Below are 18,412 nucleotides of genomic sequence, written 5' to 3'. Positions count from 1 at the left end.
TTCAATGTTAAGACCTATCTGAAAATCTGTACCTGTTATGTAACAGCTACTGGTAATACCTGTATGAGTCTCTGTTGCTGATTGTATCATGTCCGGAGTCCTCCTGCTCATCTCCTGCCACATTAAAACACACTTTCTTCCCGTTCCGCTCCCCCTTTTCCCCTTCACTCTCTGCAGATATGTAGCTCTCAGGGGTCCTCGTCTCTGACGCTGGAGGGTGGGTGATGGAGGATAAAAGGCTGAAAGGGTAAAAAGGTAGAAAGACAGAGAGGTGGAATTACTAAAAAAAGAGCTATGACATTCATCTAAAAGTAACACTGAAAACAGTGTGATAAAAAAAAGCTTTTTTGTTCAGACTAATGCCAGACAGGAAACGCTTATGTGTGTCCCCGCACTGTAATGTTTTGAACTGTATGTACAGTATGTCCGTACATGTGTCTGGACTCCCAACAGCTGACTGAGTGGGTCAAACAAAACCCCAACCTGTTTGCCTTTGGCTTCCGCACAACAGCTTCAGATGGTTAGGGATCTGCATCGTATTAATAGGTTCAAACATGTAGCAGGCTGCAGCTGTGTCAACATGCTGCAACTCCGCTGCGAAGATCAGCTCGCCCCCCCCCCATCCACCCTCCCCCCTTAATGTTACTGCTGTATTCTATCAGACAGCTATCAGAGGAGCAGGAAGAGGCCGGATGGGATATTTTCACAGTTGCAGCAACACATGGTGGCATTTAAAGCCATATTCCAATAAATGCTAGGCTTGGACTTTTTTGATCTCTCCCCACGCACATTCTGACACGCGATGTCTGTTTACATTTCAGCCTTATTTTAATTTGTGTCCGCTTACATTTTCCATTGTGTCATAACATCAGCCTTAAGGAGATTTCAAAGTGGAGGCAGTGGAGAAGGGTGGCTGTTAGAGGCCACTTGCGCCTGTGTGAAATAAACAACCTGTCTCCCTAATGCTACCCAAATGCAACTCAGATTTTTATGGCTCTTTATGATTTCAAACACCTCTGCTTTCCCCCCATTCCTCTCTCTCCATTGACCCCCTTTCTATCCATTCACAAGCTGACTAGGCCACAGAGATGCCCTCATTATGGTCCACTCCAGGAGCCACCACAATGGCCCTCCAAAGCAGAGTGGCATTCCATCGCCATGGAGAAGCCCTCCAGGCTCTGTGATTGGCTATTGGTTAATAAAGAAGTGGGCGCAGTTTGGGACCTTTGGGGCGCAAACTATCGGAGGGAGCAAGAGAGAATAACAATGACTGGATCAGAGAGGAGGCTTCAACAGATAGAGACAGAGGGGAAAAAACAGAAAGCAAGAGAGCAAGAGTAGGCCAAAGTACATCAGTGCTTATAGCAGCACAGTCCGAAAGATCTCTTAATCTCTCACAGGAAGCTCTTTAACCCACTTCGACACATTAAACCATTGGGCATCAATCGCCTTCATTGCATCTATAGCTTAAGTGAATCTGCATTACAAAGCTCTGCATCAGGCCATTTTCATGATTTGCATAATGCTTTAATCCATACCGAGGTAAATAAATTGTTGGACCCTCTAGCGCTTAATGATGTGCACAGAATAAAAAAACTATATGAAAATTACAGAGAAAAGTAGGTGGTGGTGGTGGTGGTGGTGGTGGTGATAGAGGGGGTCCTGGAGGTCCAGGAAGGGAGGAGGTCCCGATATAAAGCACGTCATCGGGCACGTCCTCACACAGCTGTGACCCCTCGACTGTGGCCTCCGAGACAAAAGTTCACAGGTTGCTGCCTCAAAATGGATTCCTCGAGGGTCGGCCAAAAACTTATGTAACATCATCCTATGTCCACTTGTTTTGTTTTCCTAAATTACTTGAGGATATTTCTAATCTCCTTTGAATGTACCGTAGACTTCCTCTCTTAACTTTGGGAACGGGGTCAGAAGGCGAGGGGGTGGGGGGGGTTGTTTGTCATAAAGCACAAGGGATCCCTCATAAATATGGCTACTTCAGTTCATTATTACATCATTATTGTCACACCCAATGCAGAAACAGAAAGAGACCCTGAGAGTGAAGGATGTCTGTGTGCAGACAGCAAGACATAGAGGAAATGAGACAGGACAAAGAGACAAAACCATGTGAGCTAGGCAAGGGAGGTTGGGTGTGGGTGAACAATAAAAGCAGTGGTGACCCTAGGTTGGCCAGCAAACAGGTTAATGTGTAAACACACCCACAGAGGCCAGCGCAATGCATCCAGACTGCAGCTACAAGCAACAGAACCCATATATTAGTTCCACTTGTTTGAAACACTCACAGCTATCCCCATAGCTCACTCTTAACAGGCTCCTGAAGAAGTGTGTATGTGTGCACATGTTTGGTCATTATCCCCCTCACTAGCTGCGTCTTGGACCATTTGAACGAGCACGGATGCAACTACACTAATTGGCACTGACAGGAGCATGACAAAATTTGTCCAGACTCAGTCATTAAGAGCCCTGCTGTGGACTCGACTCATTATGACCACAGTGAAGTGACAGCTCTGCTCCATCTAGAGACTTTTAATGTCATTCTGCGAATGTTGCTGCCTTAGCTGAGAAGACTTCTAATGACTTAATCAATCAAATCATCATCTAAAAATTCATAACACACACATTTTTTGATAATCTGTCAACTGTCCACCAATAAATACCAACTGCTGCAGGGAAAATCTGGAAAAGTTTCTATCTTAAGACATCTAATTAAGAATGAGATACCACACTGTAAATTTGTGTATGTATACTATACATGCATATATGAATGATCCATTGTTAGTGAATGGCATTTCCAGAGGGCACCTGTCTAATCACACACCCTCTACTTCATTGAGATTGTATTTCCTTTTCGGGAGAGGGGGCTAGAACTTGAACTTGAGCAGTGTTTCCCATTTCCTTTCCGTAGCCTCATGTGCCTCCAAACAATGAACCCGCCAAGCATGCCAGGAAACACTGGTCTAACACACACACACACACACACACGTACCATATGAGGATTAAAGTCCTGAGCATAAATGAAGCCTGAGCATACCTTAGACATGTGGCTAAAAAAAAAACATCAGAAATGTTTCTTTTTTTCACTCCCCTCTGTATCTCTCACATACACACACACACACAGGTGCTTGAGTAATGACCAAAATGTATGCCCGCCAAGTGCCAGATGCAGCACTTTGACCATGCAGGCTGCTAAAGTTACAGCTTGTTATGTTAGGCAATCTGGTTTCAAAAGAAAATCTGATCAAATGGAATCGCTGAGAGCTCTTCTCTTTCCATCATAAACAAAAAGTGATTTGAAGTATTTAAAAATATATCAGTTTCAGCCTGTGTTTGTGAGAAATATGTTAGAACAAATTAATCTCAAACTCAGGACATTTAATGAAACACAAACTCTGTCTCACATGGGAATGACTGCGAGAAACAAGTGAGAGTGTGTTTATGTTTACGAATTTGACCACTTATACCTCTAAAAACACGTCTGTGTAGGTGCAGGTGTGTTGTATATACTGTGTGTGTGCACATATAGATACTCACTCATGAATATGGGCACCATGTGTCTCCATCTCCTTCACAACAGTGGTGAGTTTGTGGAGAAGCTTCTGGTAAGCATCCAGAGTGAGAAGGTCTTCTTCTCTGAGCAGAAAGCGAAGGCCGTGGCCCTCTGTCCTGCCCAGGCTATGACCTGATGGGGCAGCCATAGTGGTGATGGTGTGCTGGACATTAACCATGGGGTTCAGTTTACCTGATGGAACACAAAACATATCAGACATAAAAGAGCACCAGTGGGCATCTGGAATTTCAAAGCACATGCAGATGAATATGCATAATTATTTCACTGTGCAGGTGCTGAACACTTTGCTAACTCACCCTGCTCAGCACTGCTACGTCCTCCCTTCTCCAGTGTGTTCTTCCTGTTGTCCAGCTGCACACCGAAGGCACTACCCAGAGACGTGGTGGTTTTGGGGTAGGACACCTCCATCACATTAATATGACAGTTTGTGGGGCAGAAGTCGCTGCTGTGGAGGGGGGACACCTTGCCCTTGGCCTGCTTAAAGGTCGGCCATGCCCTGTTCTTCAATACCCGAGCAAACTGAGACAAAGAACAAGAAAGATACAGATGATTTAGAGATAAAATATGTTTGCTTTAATGTGGTTGGTAAAGTGAAAAGATAATTTGTGAGAAATGTGGGTAGATATTTGGCACCTGTACTAGGGAGTATTTGCATTATAATTGCACTGCAGGGAATGCCATCATATGATACTACTGGCTGGTAGGTTTATAATCATTATAAATAAATATTTAAATAAATAAATAAATATAATAGTTATCAAATGTTTGAATAGTTTTGAATTTTAATGACAATTTTAGAGCAGGCAGGCTTTAAAAGTCTGAATCTTAGTATTATGTAGCTTAACTTCACCTGCACAGTGTGAGGAAAATTATACATACTACACATATTATCAAGTCTGAATATCTTTATTGCACATATTTGCAGGGCTGCCAATGTTGGACTTCAGCTTGGAGTGTTCCCATGGGGGGAATCAGGGTTGAGGGGGGTATTTTAATAGTACTTATTTTTGTTCATAATCAAATGAGCATTGTTTGTGGTAAATTGACCCACTCCACCTCTCTCTGGCCTTGTTTAGGGCTGCAATGCTGCAATAACTTTACTAACCTTTCTCTACTTAGGCGAGCTATATAACTTAAGACCAATAAAACCATGAGTAACACCCAACAAATTCCTAAAATTAGACAAATGACCATTGTGTACCTGTCAAGTTAACATGACTGAAATCTGTGAAGTCAGTGATTGAAATCCATGAGCCACCCCCACTGCCCCCTCACCAAAAGAAATTCAAAACAAATTTCTTGCATTTCTACACCACCTAACCTCTTGGATTAAGTCAAGAAACTTCTTATCGTGTCCACACTGCAGGAACTGGGAAGGATCATAGTTCTTAGAACGCCATTTTGAAGGAGTTTTTTAGCTCCTACTTCAGGGTAGGTACTTTCCCAGCACAAGAGGAACCTTGAGTGATGCAAGTTGATTGGTCCAAACATAAGTGTACGTTGATTGGTCGAACACATGAGCCAATGCAGCACCCGCAACCGCCATTTTTAAAAACCTATGTAAAAAGGTTAGCCAAGTAAACAACAGCTCTCCGATCACAGCATCCTCCATTTAGTTGTTGTTGTATCTCGCACAGAAGTGACATTTCTATACCAAGTGCTGGCCAGCATACGTCACATCAGCATTCCTATTGGCAGTGAGAGTGCAAACAGAAAAAAAACCCTTAAAGGTATGTGGTTCTTGGGGGAGCTCCTCCCCGATTGGGCGGTTCCTCTCACGGAGTCCCCAAAACTGTTTGGTGTGAAAGCGCCTTTAGTCTTTGGGAGTGTGAGCAGGAAACTTGCTAACTGTCCAAAGTCCAAAGCTAAAGTGATGCATCAGAGGGTAACAAGATTGCCACAGTACCTTAGAAGGGAAGAAAACAAGATAAGGATGTTTACTGGAAGAAGCAGCTTTGACAATAACCCTTGTGTGAGAAAGTGTACAAATGTATCACAAGTGAAGCTGTGATTTGACCTTCAATTCCCAGTTCCCAGCAGATGGATGCAGAGGCAGAACTCCTCCAGGAAAGAAACACTGATAAGTAATGAACAAAGGAGCAACTGTTGTACCAATTAATTGCCAAGGTCAAATCTTCCAAGGGTGAGGGAGTGCTCTGAAACTTTCTGTGACGGACACAGCTACCACTATAAGAATAACTGTTTGACTGGTGTTTGGGGCTCTTTGTCTAACACAGGCACTGAGTCCGTATGCATACGTTTGTGATTCTGGAATAAAGCTCTGAAAGATGATACGTCCCTGCAAAATCAATTTTCTATGACACACAGCAATAAAAGGCCCTACGTGAAACACACAACAGAATACCTGTCAACTCAATATACTGTTTTGTTTTGCATATATGACAGCTGGCACTGGAAAAGAAGCCTAAACATCCATTACTGCAGAGCTTCTAACATGCCTCCTTTTTTATGTGGCTGCTCAAGTTTTTAACACAAATCAAAGATCCAAGACAGACACACAACATCATCATTACTCACATATGTGACAAACTCCAGACCCCCACATAACCATTTGTCAGCTCAAGGCTTGGAATAGTTTTTTATTTGAATTGAACTGATGCATAGAAGCTCATATCATCATATTATAAGATTATATGATGAAAGCCTGCATTATTTTACTGCGTGTGATTTGATTTGTAACTTCAACTTCCTCAAGAATGTATGGTCATGGTATGAATTTGTTGTGGTTTTATTTTCATCACAGTTCTATCAAACACACCTTCCTGAAAACAGCCTTCCTTTAAAGCTGCAATGTGGGACTTTTGTCTCCCCCTTCCGGCAAGGAGAGTAATTACAAAAACATTGTCAACATAGGCTTCACCGTAGCCTACTCTGTTGCTACTGTTGCGGTTGTAAAACAGTGGATAAATTGTTTTGAGTGCCACACAATCCCCACGAAATGACTCATTTCACTGTAAGAATTTGATCCATTCAGTCCGATAACATTTGGAAAGTCTAGAAGAGCCACACAATTAAGTTATTTTATCCCCATTAAAGTTGGCAGAGGGCTAACTGGAAATTAGCCACTCAGCCGGTGGAAGTTTCTGGTGCGCAAGCTCTGCCCATAGAGGAAGCATGCACACTATGCATTCATCTGGCCAGTGCGGGAACGTGGCCACCAACACCAAATTTTAAAACTCTGTATACTGTGAAATACTGAGAGATTCATCTGGCGGTGATAGGCATAATCAGCATTGTGTGAACTCGTTTGACAAGAGCTTGAATGTAACAGACATTCATTTATATGTAAAGGTTCTGCACTGCACGTTTAAATAAAACTGGTTTCCTCAGATAAGTTAACAGCAAATGCACCTTGTATTCACTGTTAAATGAATGCAAATATCCTCCGGGGGTGGCTTATTGCTATATATGAATATTCTGTACATCGATACTCTGCTCTGCCCAACCCAACTGTGCAGACAAACTTCCTCAAGGTGCTACAAGATAGCATCTCCATGTAAAACACAATTCAAAGAGAGCCTCAAGGACTGCTTGGATCCAATAGAGTTGATACAGAATATCACAAACACATTTTTTCTCTGCAACGTTTGGTTGCACTTTCCTTGAACTCCCATTCACAGCGCCTGCACCCTGTCTTGGATTTTACATAGCAGATGCTATGAGCAGGATCGGTTTTTAGCAACTTGGACTGTCAAGCAACATAAGCATAACATAATGTATATGTTAACTAAGGAACTTAAACCAAACATTTCTCCTCAGTTATCTCAGATAGCTAGAACATGGAGCTGCTGCTCCAAGCGAGCTGATATGGTCCAGATGGACCATGAGCTGACCTCCTCTTGAGAGTGAAAAGTCTCACCACATATCCAGTCTGTCTCTAGAGGTTTGGGAATTCTTATTTCCAGGCCTGAGGTTAAAATCTCTCTGTTCTGTCTTTCTGGCCCTCTCTTTCTGTCAATTCCTCCCTCTTTATTCTTCCTCTATCTACATTGCTTGCTCCCCTCTGTCATTCTTCCTCTTGCTCTCCCCCCTCCTTTCTCTCTAGGGGTCTGAGAAGGAATGCTTCAATGCAGGATGGATCTTACAAAACAAAAGTCCTGGTTGTGGCTGTGCAGGGCTATTTATAAGTGACTGGTAATTAATCCAAGACCCACTCTAATGTCGAGTCAGATCTTTTCCTTTCCCTCTCTCACGCACACTTGCACGCACAGGGATGTTTTGCCTATAGACACACGCTTACAGATGAATGATTGCAGATGAATGAAAAGTGATGAAAAGGCAGGGCTCCATCAACAAACAGCTGTAACCTAATTACAAACAAAGAGCAAGATAATACTACATATTGCACACATATTCACAAAGTCAATGACAAGTTTGCAAGTCAATGACAGACTTCTTGGCTAAATACTTCTTCCACTTGCAGATCAATTGGAGCTGATTTTATTTTTGCACAGCAGCATTCAGACATTGCTGTTCTGGGTTCGCTGTCGGCGTGACGGTGAAAAACTCAGCATCCACCAAATACATACATATATGCCCTTTCAGTATGTTTTCTTTATTTGCCCATGTATATTATGAAGGGGATGCTATTCAGTCACAGCCAGTGTGCAGTGGACATCACTATAATGACACTGTCCTGTCACAGTGCATGTATGCTGAATTGGTTAAATTTGATTTCCACTCTTTCTTTTAGGAGCACAACCATTGTGTAAAACCACAGCAAAAAATATGTAAAAGTGGTATTTCTTCACCAGCTGCATCCTGTTTCTATTATTGTCAGCCTACAGATAATTGCAGAAGACAGAGTCCATTGCTGTGTAAAAATATATATATATGCAGTGGAGAGAAATATCATACATAGCAGAGTTCTGATAATGGGCCTCTATTAAAATTAGTCTCATTTTATCATCAGAGCATGCAGCACAGTGTATTTACCTTCCTGTAGTTGGTAATTCGCCGGTTGATGTGTTCCACCCTCTCACCGCACATGGCACTGAAGCGTACCTGCAGCTCCTCCGGGATCACATCACAGCTGGAATTCAACCTGTTGCACATCTGCACCAGTGTGTCATCATTACGCGCCAGCGCCTCCAGGATCTGGTCAGAGAGAGGGCAAACAAAGACAGGGATGATTAACTGATATGCAAATACCTCTAAAATCCCTTTTGGAGCAACTAATGGGATGTAAATAGATGACCAAGCTTTTTTTCTTTGGAAAACAAAATAAGATTTGGCTGGAAGGCTGATTTCTCTACAGCATTTAATGAGCAGTTGAATTGTTAATATCAGAAATTTCCATGTGCTATTCATGAATCCATGGAGATTAAACCCAGATTGTGATACATATGCTGTACGTATGTAGGCTCTGACTTTCCAGATCAGAGATTAAGTCTGAGGAGGAAGAGCAACAGAAACCTCTGAGCTGTCTTAATGAGGTGCCCAGTGGAGGAGAGAGAAAAGCAGAGGATGAACTTTAACAGCAGAAAGAGATGGAAGCACATGAAAACGCATTCGCTCTGACAGCACCAGCGATATTAAAATTCAACATCACACAGATCTCGGAGGACAATGTGGACTGCTGGGGCAGATGTTTATAATAATACTAACTTTCACTTTGCAAGAATTTGGAAACAACTTACAGTCTGAGAGGAAATGGCAAGTTTTATTTTTTTAAATGTCATTGGGTTTCATTTAAAATCATGCTTTTAAAGACTTTAGAACACAAGGGTTGTAAATCTAGATCAGTTTAAGACATGAGCACAACTTGTGATCTCTGATAATTTACCATGAACAAGAGAGATGTTGTTCATCACGGAATTTGGCAGCAAGATGCCACAATTCATGTTTTTCTTCTGCTCACCAGCATGTGTGCATCTATGTCTGAGTGAATCTTCTTTTTCCTCTTTGTCATCTTAAATCAATAATGATCATTCTGTGAACATCACCGCTGGGATGTAAAAAGCATGCACTTAACACAGCTGGGAACTAACGTGACTAAAATGAAGCTGTCAAAAAAGCTGTTTAAACTAGCATCAAGGCCCTCGATCTACTCAGCAAGAGAGCTGTTTGCTGCGGAGTCTTGTCTCTGCTGAAGATAAAAAAACGATGTGGTATTTGTGTGATCAGTTGAAACAAAGTCCATCTTAATTATCAATCAGAATCTGCTTGATTATAAACCCTACTGAGATTGAGACCGAAACCTCCAAATCACCAAACAAAAATATAAAAAGAAATAAAATAACTTTCATTTTGTACAGCTCCTCTATATCCTGGTGAGCAACAGAAGCACTGAGGTGCTGAACACCAACAGCACAATTCTCCCTTTCTGTCTTTTTTTGTCTTCTCTCTAGTCTGAATTCCATATAATTAATCTGAAATCTTCAACCAATTACCCTAAAATCCAATTCAGAACTCCAAAATCTTTTACTGGTGAAACTGGAATTAATCTTGACAAACATATAATAAGCAAGCCAGAATTAGAAAGAAGCTGTCACGTAGTGATGTATTTAAAATGCTTATCCATACACAATATATTGTGCCAGAATTGTGACAATATATTGTGATATAAATTCCAGATGGTATTGTTCACATTCCTCCCACTTAAATTCTGATCTAACTGAATGGATGTAATACCTTGGCAGTGAGGCTGAAGAATCCCTTGGGCTCGACCATCTTTTCCATAACATGGCACTTGATGCCAGCTGTGCTGTCGTACTCGTACACTACTCCATACTCCAGGTGGACGTTGTCTACTGTCAGGCTGACATGGTCTTTCTTGCCGTCAATGATGGCTATCGTGTTGAATTTGTCCATTACCTCTGAGATTGTAGAAATACAGAGGAACAAAGAGACAGTGGTTAAGACGATCGCTGTTAACTTGCACGAAAACATGGCAGCACACATTCACAAATCACAAAAATATGTGCTAGTTACATTCTAAAGAATCCCTATCTTTACCACAAAATGTATGGTTGCAATGGAAGTGTTTTCATCATCACACACTCGGCACTGTAGGAGGCCTGAGACCACCAAATCTGCAGTTCATTTTGGAGGAAGACCCTTTGCTCATGGTTTTCTTCCATCTCCCTCCGTAAATGATGAGCAATTCCAAGAGCATTAAGTTAATCGGGCCAATGCTAACGCGATGACTTAATACAGCAATAAATCCTGCTCCAGAGCTGTTTGCTATGAAGGGAATTGCTTTCCTGTTTTACTTTCTCATTGGGATCCATAAATTGTAGGGGAGAATTAACACTTGAAGAGCCAGAGTAGGCGGCTGTTCTCAGGCTAACACACTCCAGATGAGGCCGTTTGGAGCTGTGTCTGACTTGTTAACTGGAGAAGGCAACAGGGTTTATGTTCCCGTGAACCAGCCTGTGTTACATCACAGACACCTTGAGTTGAATTTCTTTTCCCAAATGAGTAATTCTCATGTAGTTCCATCGACACTGTGTGTGCATGTGTGGTCACCTTCTACTTTGCACTCAAAGCCGTCTCCATTCTCCTCAGGGGTGGGTTTCTGGTTCGTTTTCTGGTTGTCCTCCTGGGCGCTTTCACTGTTGTTGTACACCCACTTAATGGTATCTTGCTGCATTGGAATACAATAAAATGTTAATGTTTTTGAATCGTACTAATTAATAAGAAATAATTGAAACTGAATGTTTTGTCTTTATAAAATGATCTCTTTTTTTCTGTTTATATTTTGAACTTATATTGAACTGTAAAAGGTCAGTGTGTATTCTCATAGAATTAAATCGACTGGAACCATTACAGTCACACATGCACACAACTGTCAACACAAATCAGTCTCCTCATGGTTAACAGGTGGCATTTCTGCAGCTAGAAAGACGAGGAGATTAGAAAAGATATAACTCTGAACACGCAGAACCCTTGTGTGTGTGTGTATGTGTGTGTGTGTGTGTGTGTAAACAAGCTGAGGTTTGGGTTTGATGCTGCGTGCGTGATTCTGCCCAGATATGGTGTACAGTGTCACTGTTGGGTTGGCAGAGCATACAGTGAAAAGCCTTCACAAACATATGGAAACATGGTACTTGGTGAGACCGCGAAAGCAAACCCATGCCAATCTCATCAACCCACTCTAGCGTGCTGCACAGCCCTGCGTGTGTGTGTGTGTGTGTGTGTGTGTGTGTGTGTGTGTATCTGTCTGGTGTGCTCTCTCCTCTACACACCCAAGCCCACAGTGGGTTTCCTGCCAATGTTGCATGCTGTGCCTGCCTACTGGTCTGTGGTCTTCTAGTGTACAACTAAAACACACACACACACACAGAAAAACAGACAGAGAAAGAGAGGGCGGTTCCCCCATGTCCATACTTGATGTAAACCAGATCTCCAGTAGTGTTGGAAACCTGTAGTGCTTCATTAAGCCTTAAGTCCCAGTGGGGCTCAATTATAGTGACACACTAGACTAACTCAGACCATACACACACCCTTGGGTCTCTATTTTCACACAACTTTCCCACCTTCAACAGGTGGACTGAGCTTGCTCTCTCCTCATATAATTGTCTCCTGTCAACCACTCTCCCAGAAAAAGAAAAAAACTGGCAGGGCTATCCCCTTTGCCTCCAACAAACCTCCCTCCAGCACTCTCTCCCACCCTGAGCCCCAGCCACCCCCAGATCCTTTCCCACCTCTCTTTGCAGTCTGCCAGTCTCCCACAGCAGGCCCACCACTGTGAGCCAGGGGTCAGTGCTGGAGGAGCCAAAACTACTATTATTTCTGCGTAATGACCCAAGAGAAGAAAAGAGGGAGTCAGAGAGAGAAACAGAAAGAGAGATATGAAGGTAAACTGGAGCTAGGACGCCTTTATGCTACGTTGCTTCTCACGGTCAACCAATCTTTGTTTCCTCTCTTATCTGTTTTTTGCTCTTCTACAATCTCACACACTTTTACTACTTTCAATACCATTACATAACTAACAGATCAATCATCAGACAGTACAACTCAGATTATTTTAACTCTCTGGCTGTGAAGTCATGGGAGATGAAAGTGTGACCTCCGGTAAGGGATCATGAAAAGGCCAAGGCAAACATAATCACAGAAAAGAATTTGTGTTTTCTTAGAGGACTATTTCTGTTTATTCATTTTTCAGTTTCATACCACTGCTCAGTTTTACCAAGTATTGTAGGAATGATGTGTATTATGATTTTTTTCTTGGAAAAGCATATCACCTCAAATATTGGGTAAACTCACCCCCCCCCCAAAAAAAACATTTGGAGAGCTGCCTTTCCCTTCTTACCTGTGTGGGTCGCCTGTACTTCCTGCATGCTGTGACATGAGCAATGACGCTGGCGTGGCTTTCCTTGCTTACATTGATGCCATTCACCTTGATGATGCATTGACCTGGGTGGAGACCAGCAATGGCTGCCACCGTGCCTGGCGTGAGACAGAGAGACGGGCAAAGAGAAATTAGAGGTGTCAAGGGCAATAACTACTGCACATTCTCATGCAGGTGCAAGCTGCAAGTCACATATTCCACATCCTGTACACAAAATTGGGTTGGACAACATTCCTTTTTTTTTTTCGTTGTATTTACAACTTTGTTTCCTGTTTTGGCAGCTCAGGAGAAGTGTGAGAGAGAGCGTGGAGAGGAGGGAAATTGTTTATCTGGGGTAGACGAGGGCCTCACTGAGGGACGTGATTCAAACCATAAGAGAGCTTCAAGGTTTACAGCTATCAGAAGGAAGTGCATGACAGACTAAATATTCTTCCTGTTGTCATAGCTCCTTCAACACACACCATGCATACGTTACATTGCAATATACAGAATCTGTATTCCTCTAGCCTAGTGTCGTAAGAATGAAATTACAACTGCTTTTACTGTCTTTTAAATAGGTATATCTACAAGAAAAAGAAAGAGTACTGTACTAAACAATAATACAAAATGACACAAACAAGTACTTTACAAGATACAAGCCTCTGACATACTATGTATTATTGTGTTGCATCTCTTCATATTGTGTCTGTATGTGTGTCTATTTTTGCTTCCTTATCACAGACTGAACACAAAAGTCAATAGCATGCATGTTCTATCTATCATCCAAAGTCAGGTAGGTTTCTCTTCAAAAATATCCTCTGGTGCACAGGATATGAAGTTTTTTATTTCCAATAAAATGAGATGGTTAAAGCATCAATGCTGCTTCGGGGAATAAGACTAAGCTAATGCTAATATGCTGATGTTTAGCAATTATAATGTTTATCATGTTCAGCATACTAGTTTAGTATTAGGAATTGCTAATTAGCACTAAACAAAAAGTACACTTGAGGCTGATGCCATTCGTTTTGCAGGTATTTGGTCATAAACCAAAGTATTGGTTTAAATTTTGAGTTGAGAATGGTGCTAGATGAAAATACAAGGATCACCCAAGTGCAATTCATCCTGAGGGGGACATGAATGTCTGTACCAAATTTCATGACAATCCATTCGATTCTTATGGAGACATTTTACTCAAAACCAACCCTAAATTCATGGTGACGCTACAGGAAACATAAGGGGATGACCATAGTCTTTAGGAGACCTCTGGGAACCATGAATGTCTGTATAAAATGTCAGGGCAATCCATCACGTAGATGCTGAGATATTTCAGTTTCAACCAAAGCGGTTGACCAACTCTCTGGCTAGCATGGCTAAAGTTAGTACTACGAAATTCATCAAGAAAAATTAAGAAAAAAACTGTGATCTCAAAGAGGAGTAGTGTAGCATCACAGGAATGACAGCTTATCACAAAGAACAGTGCCAATATAAAATAATGAGAATATAGTGAATTCGCACCTAGAATTAATTTAATGATGAAGCCATCTCTCTGTCCCTGTCTCAACTCTTCCTCTTTCTCAGTTCCTGTTTCTATAACTCTAATTGGTATTACCTGCTCCGGTTGACCTCAGACACCAGGGGACAGCAGCTGTTATGACAATCTAAAGGATTAGACACCTCCTACATCATAAGCTTTGTCTCGGGGGATCAGAACATCTATTTAAACACACAGCAGGTTCCCAGGCAACCACACCATCAAGCCAACACACACTTACACACACGCATGCATATACACAGCATATTTCTACCCTGCTATCCCGCTCAGATTGCTTAAGGAAAAAAAACAAGATTCAATTCCCCTGAGAACAGCCAGACAAGGCCATGGATTGTTTTTTGATTGGACCCTATCTTGTGCCAGCTCTGAGCAGTAGCAGTAGAAGTGCTACAAAACACCCTGTGTTAGGTAAAAGGAGAAAAGGAGGGACTGTAAATGGGTAAATGTGGACCAGAAAAATATGCTGAATGCTTCTCCATCACACAAAGAAGTTAAATGGGCAAGAAAAATGTGAATGGGTACATGGAAATCATTGTAATGTGGAAAGTGGCTGATAAACAGCTAATTCACAGTTTTGGCAGCACCATTAACCAACCAGCTGAGCCACATAGAGAGAGCATGAGGGGGATAAATGGGCCTTTTGTGGCCAAGTCACGCACACACCCAAAGACTGACATGCCAGCTGCTTGCCAGCTGTGCCACAATAACAGAAAGGTCAAGTGGTGGCAGCAGTGCCCTCTTACCTCTTCCAACGGCATGGACCACAGAAGGACCGAAGCCACGAATCTGGAACCCCAAGCCATCAGCTGAATCTGGGATCTTTACTGTCCTAAACACAGCAGGGGAAAAGGGCAATGCATCAGGCTGATACTACATGACTTTGACAGTAGCTCTACAATAGTAGCTTTATACATGCGCACATGCATATACAGATCTGACTTACTCTCTTGGCTTGGTGCTAACCAGCACCCTGAGGGGTCCCTTGCTGTTGAAACATTGCCTGAGGAGGATCTCTACTTCAGAGAAAGGCCTGAGGAACACTAGGTCTCCATTTATGGCAAACAACTTCTTCCCCACCTCCAGACCAGCCATCTTACGATAGAATATAATCAAATGGAAAAGAAAGGCACAATATTATAATTAGAGTTGAGATCATTTGAGATGCATGTCATTTTTTAGGCCCAAGTAAACTTTTTTGGTATAGAAATAACAATACTCCAATAGAAATTCAATATATCACAAAGCAAAGGGTACACACTCTCATGAGAGACAACATGGGACAGCTTTTATCTATGGGTATACAGCTGGATCCTGTTGCGGATTTCATTGTCCCAGATTGAATATTTGAAAGCAAACACACACAGACACACACAACGCCAGTTTCTATGCAATCCAGACCTTCCAGGCACACAGTGCTACTTCAGGGCTGGAGGGAATTATGGGTCGCGCGCTCAGATTGATCACATTTGCCTTGAAACTTCTTTGTGCCATTTTCATCTAGCAGATCAAAGCTAAACACCAAAGGAGACCTCAAAACTATGGCGCCATTTAATGTGCTCTATTTCTGCACGAAAATGCTTCTAATGTTAGCATCAGTGTCCCTAACCATAAACCTGATTTAGTTTAGGAGCAAACAGTTAAAGGCTTGTATTCTTTATGACTGATGATCAAACCATAACGTAACAACAAAAGGCTTCCGCTGACTGCCGCTGATCCGCTATAAAGGCATCACTAGCTTCTGGAAAACAAAACCAGACTCAGCGGAATGATGGTAAATAAATAGTCACAAAAGGTCAATCCACTGAGTAGGGTCCCAGTTCAGCACAGTTAATAAAAACAACAATAAAATTGTTGCTGGATTTGCTTACAGACACAAAGGAAATCCACAAAATGCTTAGAGTTCAACTTTGGTGAACTTTGAAATGTGAATTTCTGCAGCTGACATTGAATTGTAAACCATCTGGACCCAAGTCTATGGTTTTGACAGTGCTGACATTTAAGTAACAGAGAGAACTGGAAAGTCCTAAATGTAGGAAGCTATCACATTAGCAGTGCTGTATCCAATTTGATATAATCCTGATCTGCCACATGAGAAGCAACACAAGATACCAAGAACTCTTGGTAGCCATATTTGCCACAAACAAAACCAACTGAGTCTAGAGCAAACACATCCCAAAAACTTTTAGAGGTGCTGGATCAACAGGGGACTGATATTATTATTATATATTATATTGTTAAATTTGGGGACTTGCATGTATGTGTGTGTGTTCTCACCTCAGCTGGGGAGCCCTTCTCCACAGATTTGATGATAGGGACTCTGTTCCTCTCTTCCAGGGTAAAGCCGTAGCCTCCATCACTGGGTCTTATCTGGAAAAAGACATGTCCCCCATCAGCAAAATCCCAAGCCAGTAGACCAAGACATTCTCACAAACTGGTATAGACAGATAGCACACATGATGGTATTTGCTCACTCCTATGAAAAGAATGCTTACTGAGGTATAAAATGGACTTTTGCAGTGTTATGACTTCTTTTCACAGCTCTGTGCTTCCTAATAATTAAGTGTGCCTTTGGTTTGCTCCGAGTTGTGGGTACATTATAGCAAAGTTGTAGCATATTAGACAGACTGAGAGCTAATCAATCAATAAGGAAGCACTCACCAGGAGAGACTTGGAGATGACGTTCTCAACTATTTTCAGGTCGTGCTTTATGGGTTTGTGTTTGGTGTTGGAGCCCTCCATCTCCTCATCAGCAAAGAAACGAAACAGCAAGGGCTCGTCCTTGAATTCACTCTTTTCCAACACTGAAGGAGGTAACAACAAAGTAATGATGGAATGAAAATGAAAATGAAACTTGCTGAATAATGATATTTCTGGCAAACAGACTGTATAGAATTCAAGTGTGATTGAAAGTTGAACTCCTTAACTACGGCTCAGTCAAGTCTGCACTGCATTACCTCATCACTATAATGAAATGTGTATGTTACCATGAGCAATTATACAACTCAAACAAAGTTTCAGATGTCCGGTGAAATAAATAATGAATAAAAAAACAATGAATAAAATGGAAAGGTGCCTGAAAAGGTTGAAAAAAGGCAGTTTGCACAATGTGTCACAAATAGGCTAAAACATGCAAAACTAGGGGTATTTTCCTTCAAGGCAACTGTTTTAAAAAAATATAAAAATGTTCTAGTTCACTCTTTTAATGGCTAATTGAAAACTTCCACATGGACCATCAGTGTATGATTCATGCCTGTGCACTAAAACACATGGACACCAATTGCAGGAATCCACATTGTGAGAGAGAGTGGGAGACCACGCTTTCACAGTAAAATATCACTTTTGAATGAACCCAGTCTCCACAGCAACATAACGCCTTCACCAAGACTTCGGTTTTCAAATAATAAATAGCCCTGAGGGGAAAAACAGAGTTTCCTTCTAACATTCCCTCACTTCATTCCCCTCAAGATCAGATATAGCGCCAATAGTTTTAATAGCTACATCATCAGGCCAAATAACTCACTGGCACGAATGGTCAAATTACCCTGTAGGCTGTGGAAGTGAGAAGAAGTTTGATGGTTGGGGCTGTTATGTTCCATATATGTGCTGGTAATTTGTAGTGTGAGGCTTGAACTGTGGGTAGTTTGGAGTGGTTACATCATGGGGGTACAAGGAGACACACTGTGACTCATACTGTAGTGTGTATGATGTGGACTTTGGCAATGAGGGGAGCACAGAGTTAAAAACAAGCCCGACAGCCTCGTAAACAAACTGTAACCATGGCTACTGACCATTTGCACTTAAACTGACAAACATCCATGTGTTATCTGCCAAGTTCTCACAGCAAAAGCAAACCATGCATGTACTATACACTTCACTTACTGTATGCATTAAGTTAATGATAGTATGTATGAACAAATAACCCAAACCACACACACACACACATACGTACACACACACACACACACACACGCATAGATTCAAT

The 18,412-nt window shown here is 41.8% G+C and overlaps 1 protein-coding gene across 1 annotated transcript in view; it reads right to left on the bottom strand.

The window, feature by feature from the left end:
- Positions 1-18,412, bottom strand: part of prex2 (phosphatidylinositol-3,4,5-trisphosphate-dependent Rac exchange factor 2) — a 94,842-nt gene that overhangs the window by 32,233 nt on the left and 44,197 nt on the right. Inside the window, exons 17-27 of the mRNA XM_067578909.1 lie at positions 17,089-17,231; positions 16,705-16,797; positions 15,374-15,522; positions 15,174-15,259; positions 12,861-12,997; positions 11,075-11,192; positions 10,238-10,422; positions 8,540-8,701; positions 3,880-4,102; positions 3,547-3,754; positions 60-239 (exon numbers count right to left, since the gene is read on the bottom strand). Coding sequence (XP_067435010.1) covers positions 60-239; positions 3,547-3,754; positions 3,880-4,102; positions 8,540-8,701; positions 10,238-10,422; positions 11,075-11,192; positions 12,861-12,997; positions 15,174-15,259; positions 15,374-15,522; positions 16,705-16,797; positions 17,089-17,231 — 1,684 coding nt within the window. The remainder of the gene's footprint in view (positions 1-59; positions 240-3,546; positions 3,755-3,879; positions 4,103-8,539; positions 8,702-10,237; positions 10,423-11,074; positions 11,193-12,860; positions 12,998-15,173; positions 15,260-15,373; positions 15,523-16,704; positions 16,798-17,088; positions 17,232-18,412) is intronic.

Source organism: Thunnus thynnus, chromosome 21, assembly GCF_963924715.1.
Source record: "Thunnus thynnus chromosome 21, fThuThy2.1, whole genome shotgun sequence".
Classification (NCBI taxonomy): Eukaryota; Metazoa; Chordata; class Actinopteri; order Scombriformes; family Scombridae; genus Thunnus; species Thunnus thynnus.
Note: the sequence above shows the minus strand (reverse complement) of the source record. Positions and strands in the feature narration are given on the sequence as shown.